This window comes from Genypterus blacodes, unplaced genomic scaffold (genome assembly GCF_046128005.1).
Source record: "Genypterus blacodes isolate CSIRO-AG114 ecotype Tasmania unplaced genomic scaffold, CSIRO-AGI_Gbla_v1 ptg000017l_1, whole genome shotgun sequence".
Taxonomy (NCBI): domain Eukaryota; kingdom Metazoa; phylum Chordata; class Actinopteri; order Ophidiiformes; family Ophidiidae; genus Genypterus; species Genypterus blacodes.
In genome coordinates this window covers 6727501-6736062 of record NW_027466831.1, presented here as the reverse complement: position 1 = coordinate 6736062, position 8562 = coordinate 6727501, and the positions used below count along the sequence as shown (strand labels likewise).

At 44.9% G+C, this 8562-nt stretch overlaps 1 protein-coding gene across 1 annotated transcript in view; it reads left to right on the top strand.

Moving 5' to 3' along the window:
* Positions 1-1939: 1939 nt before the first annotated feature.
* The window catches only part of LOC142991189 (tensin-2-like), a 23748-nt gene continuing 17125 nt past the window's right edge, over positions 1940-8562 (top strand). Inside the window, exons 1-2 of the mRNA XM_076141226.1 lie at positions 1940-2371; positions 8375-8480. Of these exons, the coding sequence (XP_075997341.1) occupies positions 2249-2371; positions 8375-8480 (229 nt within the window). The 5' untranslated portion in view covers positions 1940-2248. The remainder of the gene's footprint in view (positions 2372-8374; positions 8481-8562) is intronic.

The following is an 8562-nucleotide window of genomic DNA, read 5'->3' as shown; positions in this document are numbered from 1 at the left end:
TATCGGAATCAAAACAAGTGCCATTACCCTTTACCCCCCCTGGCTTTGTGCTGACCAGTCCATAACTCCACACACATTCTAATGATGACGTTGCATTTAAGTAAAGGCTGAAGTTGATTCCCCCCCCCCCGCCGCCCAAGAGTCGACAAAGCTGACAAAAGTCATTCACGCTTCCTGAAATGAGGAAAACGGAAATATTTAGGGAAGTCTAGAGTTGCCTATGGTTGGTTGTGCGAGTTTCCATGAGATTACATGAACATGTCTTCCAATTTGCAATAAATTGGGGTCATTCTGTACAATCAGAAAGGATGTGGTCATTGTTGAGCATGTTCAGCATGGAGGGGAGGAGTTAGAGCCACGTTCTAGAGTGTTTGTGTGTATGTGTTGATTGTCAGAAGCCTCACAGCAACAACACAACACCTAACCCCAAGATGTCGCTGTATGACTGTCGAGAGGTTTCATTAAACACACACACAATGCTTAGGGGATGTTTGAGCCTTCTATGTTAACCCTTCAACTGTTAGTCGCAGGATGGGGCATGATGTCATCGTCACGGCCCCATCAACACACTCTTTCTGCTGTGATTCTCCCGGTGTGGTCTCTGGAGAGGGATGTGGCCACAGTGTTGCTTCAGTCTCGCCCCCCTGCTGAGGGCCGGCTCCTGGTGGCAGCTGCTCGGCTCCTGCTGAGTCTGGTCTCTTTTTAAACCCCCACACACACTTTTTTACCTGGGCCAAGCATCTATTCTACACAGTTACTCTATAACTACAGATCTATGTTGCACCCATAAGAATCGTATTACTCATCTATGTATGGATGTTGGATTAGAGAGCAACATAATTCTATCTTCTCCAGTGTGCAGACTAGTGTACAGGCCGTGATCAGTCAGAGTGTGTGTGCCCGTGTGTGCTGGTGTCTTCATTTAGAATCTGTAAATTTCATGTAGAAATTCCTGAGCAGCTAAATTCCAGAGCTCAGTTTTGACTCGAGCTAAATCTGTGATGATGTTGAGCTCGGGGGGGCGCTCACAGATTTATCTCACTCTTAACTGTGAAGAGCGCTTTGTGGCGTCTGAGAGCTACAAACACTGATTTAGAAAGAGCTTATTGTTTGAAAGATTTTCCTCTGGCAACCCTAAAACCTTTCCGCCTTTAAATGGGTATTTTGTCTGGAATCTGGGGAAATACAAGTTGTGTGTTGCAGAGAGAGAGAGCGAGCAAGGGGAGCACAGAACTCAGATTTTTAAACACAGAGACTATCATTGTTTCCATTTCAGCTGCAAACTAAAGAGGACAAATGAGCGATGACGTTGTCGCTGTCATGTGCCTGCAGCCTGGTTGAGAACATCTGAGCCACCAAAAACTGTGAAAGTGAACTCTGAGGAGTGCAGAGGAAGCAGAGAAGATGAAGTTTGCTCCAGTTGTTGATTACAAATCTGGAGCAGGAGGGGAGATATGGAATCAGCTCCATCAGGCTTGAGTTCCCTCCTTAGTTAGTCCAGGAGGGATGACGCATTTTTGAAAGGAGCCACTATCTAATCACTCCCCAGTGAGGAAGAAGAGCGAGAAAGGTCGCGGTGAAGCCAAGCGGGAGGGGAAGGGCCTGACATCAACAAGCCAAAACAGCTGCCCTCCCCTCACCACCCGCCCCCTCTCTCCCCCACAGAGAGAGAGAGAGAGGGAGCAGAAGAGTGGAAGGTCTGTAAGTGAAGTGTGTGTGTTGGAGAGAGAGAGAGAGAGAGAAGGACTTGAGGGTCTGCAGAGGCGAAGAGAAGGAGGTATTGGCAAGTGTACGAGGGAAGGAGGAGGGGAGAGAGCGAGGTGGTGAGTGTAAGCCTGCATGCTTCCACAGTGAGGAGAGTCGGGGACAGGGAAGAGTGTAAGAGGAGGAGAGTGGGGGGGTGGAAGGAGGTAAGGAAAGTGGACGGTGTAAGCGGAGAGGGGCGAGAGAGCGAGAGAGACATCTGCTTCTCAAGGCAGGACGGGCTGTCAGGGAGAGAAGGGCGAGGAGGTGTGAGAGGAGCCACCGGGGAAGAAGAAAGGACATGTTGGAGAGCAGCAAGCTGGCTGTCACACACGCACACACAGAGACACACACACACATAAGAGGGTCCTTCAAAGTATGAGGAGCTGAAGAAGGATTTGGACAAGGAGGAGGTTGCATTCTGCAGGAAAGCAGGGAAGATCTGGGTAAGAAGACGGGCAAAGTTACTCATTCAGAAGAGACGAGGGGTCTGCCTGCTGGAAGTATGGGCTGCATCCACAGCGCGGGAATCCAGAGGATGAAGAAGCCTGGAGCTGCAGGAGCTGCAGAGGAGATCCTCCAGAAGGCTGAGCCACAGGTACATCTGGAACTCCTGCAACTCGCTGAGGTAAGTGGAGAAAACTTGAGTGATGCTTACAGAGAGAATGTCGACACTGTCAGTCACTAAAAACCAGTCAGTCTGATTGCATCACATACTTTTGGATGTGCTGGAAGTCTTCACAGGAGAAGCTGAACTTTGCTTTGTGGTGCATTGGTGTGTTTGAAGAGGAAACTCTGCTCCTCATAGAATCCGAACCTCTCGTCTGTATTTTTGTCAGCGCGCAGACAGAACAGAAACATGCCGCGAATGCCTGCATGGCGACAGCTCAACATGTGTTCTGCAGGTCCCGTTTCAACCTGCATCAGCAGCTGGGCACAAAGTGACGGGCCAAGTCAGCACGGAAGTGTGTGTGTGTGTGTGTATGAGTGTGTGTGTGTGTATCCTGAGTGATAGAAAAACAACACAGCGCTAACAAAGCAGGAATTTTGCTCTTTTAGATGAACTTCAGCTGCTTTTTTATTGCTGACAATTTATGATGATATTCTATTGGTCCATTTATGTCAGCATGATGTCATTGTTTATATTTAAAACCTCAAGTATCTGTTAATGTGTTATGTGTACTGGTCAGACAGAAATGAGCCAATGCCAACAAACCAAAACACTGAGTAAATATCATCCAGTGACTGTGATGAGGCTCCTGCTGTGCAGAGGAATGAGGGGCAACCAGAAATGGAAACAGAACAGACAGAGAGACACAGCCGAGTGAATTAACTTGATCTGTGTTAATCATGTCCCCGGGGGGTCAAGGTTCAAGAGGAAGTGGTGTGCCTTACTGTCCGGTTTCGACCCGCCGTCCGCCTGTCTGCTTACTCGATTTAGGAACAGCACATGTACGGATTTAGGAGCCGGATGTCTACATGTGGAAAATACTGAGGAGGACGTTATGGAGTCTAAAATAAGATAAAAAGAAGTGTTGGTCGGTTTAGATTCAAGGCGGCACACCAGAGAGTCACTGCTCACAAATCACAGCAAAGTCATGACCGCAGGCTGTGTGTTAGAGGAGGAGGATACACACACACACACACACACACACACACACACATTCGCACACACACACATACACACAGACACACGCAGCATTATTTTATTACATTATAAAAATCTATTTAGATTCAGGAATGCAGCTGAATGTGAGAGCGTGAGTGTGTGTGGAGTGTGTGTGATGTCTGTGTCGTTAATGGACGAGGGAACAAAAACAATACTCCAATCACGTGTGGCTTCAAATCCCTTAAAGCCTTGTGTGTATTGGTTTCTGTGTGTGTGTGTGTGTGTGTGTGTGTGTGTGTGTGTGTGTGTCTTGACTTTGCCAAATTATGAGCCCATAGTCCCTACTGAATGGGTGGACTCTGCAGCGGAGAGGAATGAACTGCGTAATACACGCAGGAGTTCTTTTCTGTTGTTTCTAGTGTCTGTTTCTCGCTCACGTTCTCACCCAAGGACACACACACACACACACACACACACACACACACACACACACATACACAGTGAAGGAAATACCCAGCACAAAAGGAAAAATCATCACTATATTCTACATTGTTCCCCCTTGAAACCATAAAGGCTCTGAAACTGCCTGTGATGTGCAGTATAAACCACCATCATTCTAATCAATGAATGAATGGTTTTGTGTTGAATTACGAATTATATTTCAAAGGAAATTAATTTATCCATGTGAAAAAAATAGTTAAGATTAATTGTTCTAATTTTTGTAAAGTTATCAATCAATCATATGCACTGGTGTTATTTTCTGACACTGCTTAATTTGTCCACTTTGCTCGGTGCATTACTGAGTTTTTATTCTGACATTTTCCTATTTCACAATGTGCTTCAAAGTGCATTTTAATTTTGGTAAGTGGAAGCAAAAATTTCCTCCTTAGAAATATTGATTACTTCCTACTCTTTGCACGCACGCACACACACACACACACACACTCACACACACTCATAATTTATTCCTGCACCTATTTTCAGCATTTTCAGCATGACAGTTTAAAGGTGACGGGGCCTTCTCGTGCAGGGCCGCTGTTATAAATACCCTGCCAAAACCCGAGTACACCCCTGGCGTGCCACCTGCTCCCGTCCCTTCCTTTCAAGAATGTGTGTGTGTGTGTGTGTGTTGTGTGTGTGTGTGTGTGTGTGTGTGTGTGTGTGTGTGTGTGTGTGTGTGTGTGTGTGTGTGTGTGTTACCTAAAGCTAGAAGTTGCAGCTCCTGTTCTCGGCGGTGTCATCACCATCAAGCTGCCACTGAGAAAACACTCACGCAGACAGAGGCATTTAGTGCCAAGGAGGTGTGGCACTGTGCTGCATATCCCCTTACTGCGTGTGTGTGTGTGTGTGTTCAACTTCTATGTTTGTGTGTTCAATAAGTTGCTTTATTTCATAATGTAGCTGTAGAGAACGCATGACAGAAAAGGAAAAATGACTGAATTGTTTAGTAGTTACGGCCTTTAGATGCACGTTGCTGCTCTCCTCTCATGAAACGACACATTCATAAAGGAAAGGCTTCCCTCTGCTCTGCTGGACGCGCTCCTCTTCACTGTGAGAAGTGGAAGCACTTCGGCCTCTGCGGCGGAACACAGATGCCTGGAGAATGAGATCCGCTTTGGCTCGGAGAATACAGATGGGGTGGGGTGCTTCAGTGCCGCCATGCAAGCCTGCAGCCCGGCTGACAGCAGTGCAGAGCCTCTGGGGGGGTGAATGTCCACTCAGTCCGTAGTCAGAGGTACTTAATAGTGTGCATATGAAATCATTAACAACTGGATGGTCTTTTGCAATCCAGTATTCCCAGTAGTAAAACTTTGGGGAGCTTATGTTTGTTTAATTTGTCAGGAAATGATGTTAGACAGGTGATAATTGAACCATAGATTACAGATGTGGGGAGAAGACAATGTGAAGCAATGCAGTATAACGCAATTCATAACAAACTATCACTGTGAGCATTACTCCACACACACACCACCTCTGTGCCTCATCAACTAGAGCTGACTGTAGGATTCACCACAGCACTGTTTCTCTGGGGCTGTTATAGATTTCAGGGGATGATTCAGTACATGTGTTCAGTTCAGTTCAGTGATACTTCCTCCTCTCCATCTCTTCCTGCACTGTGACAACACTGACATGTAATGACTGGCCCATATAGAATAGAATTGTGTGCAAACTGCGTTTTTACATCTTTTTTTCGGAGTGCAAAGGTAATTCCACAAAAGAAACTAAACAAAATTTTACGAAGCATTCAATGAAATGTGCACAAATAAGTAACTTTGATTGTGTTCTGAACCAAAGTAAATCTTAAAACATAAACCAATTGTTGCTTACACTCCTCAGTCTGCCGTTTATACTAGAAAGGGATTTTGTTTCAAGCTAAACAGCTATACAAAATAAAAAACTGGGCCTCAAACCTAAGTAATTAATGTCTGATGATGCTTTTTTACATCGTGCACGAACATTTCTGATTATCTTTATTAACTGAGATCAAATTCCTATCTGAGGTCAAGAAAATTGATCTTGTTATGACAGAAGCAGTGTCAGTGTGAGTGTAGAACATGAAGAAGCTCTTTCCTTCCTCTCATCTCAGGTTTCTGCTCAGATATCAAAAATCTGTCCTGGTTTCCCCTCTTTCTTTCAATGCGGAGCTGCATTACTACAGTTTTCCCACTAGGGGGCAGCGGTGGTTCGTGCAGCATCTTCTTGCTCGCCGTGAAAACTTGTTTTAAAACACAAGACGAAGAAACCGCGACGACATTTTATTACGGAGCTTGGTTATTAATTATGCATAGGACCTTGATTATTAATTATAAATATGTCTTATATTGTCCTCTGGCTGCAGAAAATCGTCAGGAAAATCAATAGATTTTGGCAAATCATACGGTAAGTGAGTTGCTCGGAATATCGTGTCCCTTAAAAACATTAATATTGACCTTGTTTACAGTAACATACCGATTAAATTGACTAAGAAGTGCAACAGCAGGAGAATAAATCTGAAAAACCAAATATAATTATATATTTAGAAATAAGATAAATACAGCAGATAAGCCGTTTAGTTGAAATACAATAAACATGATCCATCCACCATGACAGCAGAGGACAATGCACTGACCTGACATCCCGTTACCATGACAATGACGTCAATAAATGCAGCGTAATGTGGGTATTGATAAGCATAAGTATTGATACGTACTGAATTCTTAGACACTGATCAGGCACGTGTCTGTGTCTCTCTGTGTGTGTGTGTGTGGTTGTATATTTATCTATATTTTATGGCCTCTTATGAACTCTCCCTATAGCAGTTACCATAATTAGATTGTTCAAAAATTGCAAAGGCGTCTTTGTGTTTAGAGAATACATTGATGCTGATGTGTTTGCTGCATGTGTAACTAATGCATTGTGGGTAATGTGCACCAGGGAGGACGTGGATTCATTTCAGGACTGAACAAAATGAAATCCGACTGATTTCCCGAGTGTGTGTCGACCATTTCTTGAGGCAAAAGTCCAAAAAGCATGAACAGTTTTTAAGAATAAAACACAGACTTTGATTCTGCTGAGTTTCCTAGCTGACGTTAGTGAAGTGAAGCCCATCAGCTGTGTGTTAAGTTCACATTATGTAACCTCATAAGAAGCTGCATAATGCACCACTCTACATTTACATCCATAAATCTTTCACACTGCTTACTCTCTTTTGCGGTTCGGTGAATGAGTCCACTCAAAGAGTTCAAGACGCTGGAAGAAGTGAGGCTGTGTCAGTCAGGAAGTGTTTGTGCGAGTGTGTCCAAACCTGCGTGCATGCATGCGTGCCGACACACAACACCTCCACCTCCACCTCCAACCTCCTCACTTCAATTCAATGCCTCTCCTGTTTGGAAAATCCAGGCATTGGAAAAAAAGTTTGAGAAATGTTTTTTTAAGAAATACATTGAGCCATTTAACAGGGAGAGAAACACCACTGTGTGTGTGTGTGTGTGTGTGTGTGTGTGTGTGTGTGCAGGTAGGGTGTTAGGAGCTCTCCAACTCTCCCATTGCCTCATTCACACACACACACACACACATACACACACGCGCCACCATCCTCCTGATCTTTCCAGGCACCACCTCCTTCTCCACTCAGGGAAAGATTGAATGGTTGAATGGGGGCTGTTGCCACGGCGTTCTATAAACATCGTCACACTTCTTCTATTTTTTGACTGAGTGTCTGTCAAATTTGTGGATTATGAGTCAGGCAAGTACTTTTACTCAGCTTTGTGTTGTGGGTTCTGTTGTGTTGAAGCAGGAGAGTTGTCATCATATCATTGTGCTTTCCCAGCATGATTGTGTTTGGCCACAGTAACGATCCTGTGTGTGTGTGTGTGTGTGTGTGTGTGTGTGTGTGTGTGTGTGTGTGTGTGTGTGTGTGTGTGTGTGTGTGTGTCTGTGCCAATGTTATGTTTGCACAGCTGTGCCCAGTGCCCAGTGTTGTGCCCCCTCGCTGTGTGTGAGTGGAAATCTCCACTGTAGCGAAACCAAAACAGAGGCTAGGATGAGAACAAAACCAAATAAATGTTCAGTGGGAGGTAGATGATACAGATTTTAATAACTTTCAATTGTGCCTTCTAGGTAAAATCATGTAATAAAACAATATTGTCATCAGTTAAAGCAAATATCTGTTTTGCCAGAAGAAAGGGTGAAAGTGAATTGCCAGCAAGAATGTTGCTTTAATGAACACAAAACAATACAACACTCCATTTTGCTCAAAGGTATGGGGCTGTATAAAAGTAATAAAGCTTAAACAATGAGAATACACAACAAAATACACACAAAGGTGAAACAGACTGGCACAAAAGAAGCAACAAGACAGCAGGACGCCTGAAAACACCAAGCTCAGAGTATCAGTGGTCATGCTGGCACGTCATCAAACTGGAGAACATCTGTACTGACAGCAAGAGGGGGTGGGTGTGTGTGTGTGTGTGGGGGGGGGGGGGGACACGGCCTACGCACCTCAGATTGGACTAATGCACTTTCGCTTGTGTGGTTTTGCAGCTGGCCAAAGCGGAGAGCCACACTTTCTCAGACAAGAGCTTCAGGAGGAGACGAGCGTGCGATGTGTGCAGACAGAACATCGACAACGCCGGGGCTTTCTGCAAGGGTGAGTGTGTGTGTGTGTGTGTGTGTGTGTGTGTCTGTCTGTCTGTCTGTCTGTCTGTCTGTCTGTCTGTCTGTCTGTCTGT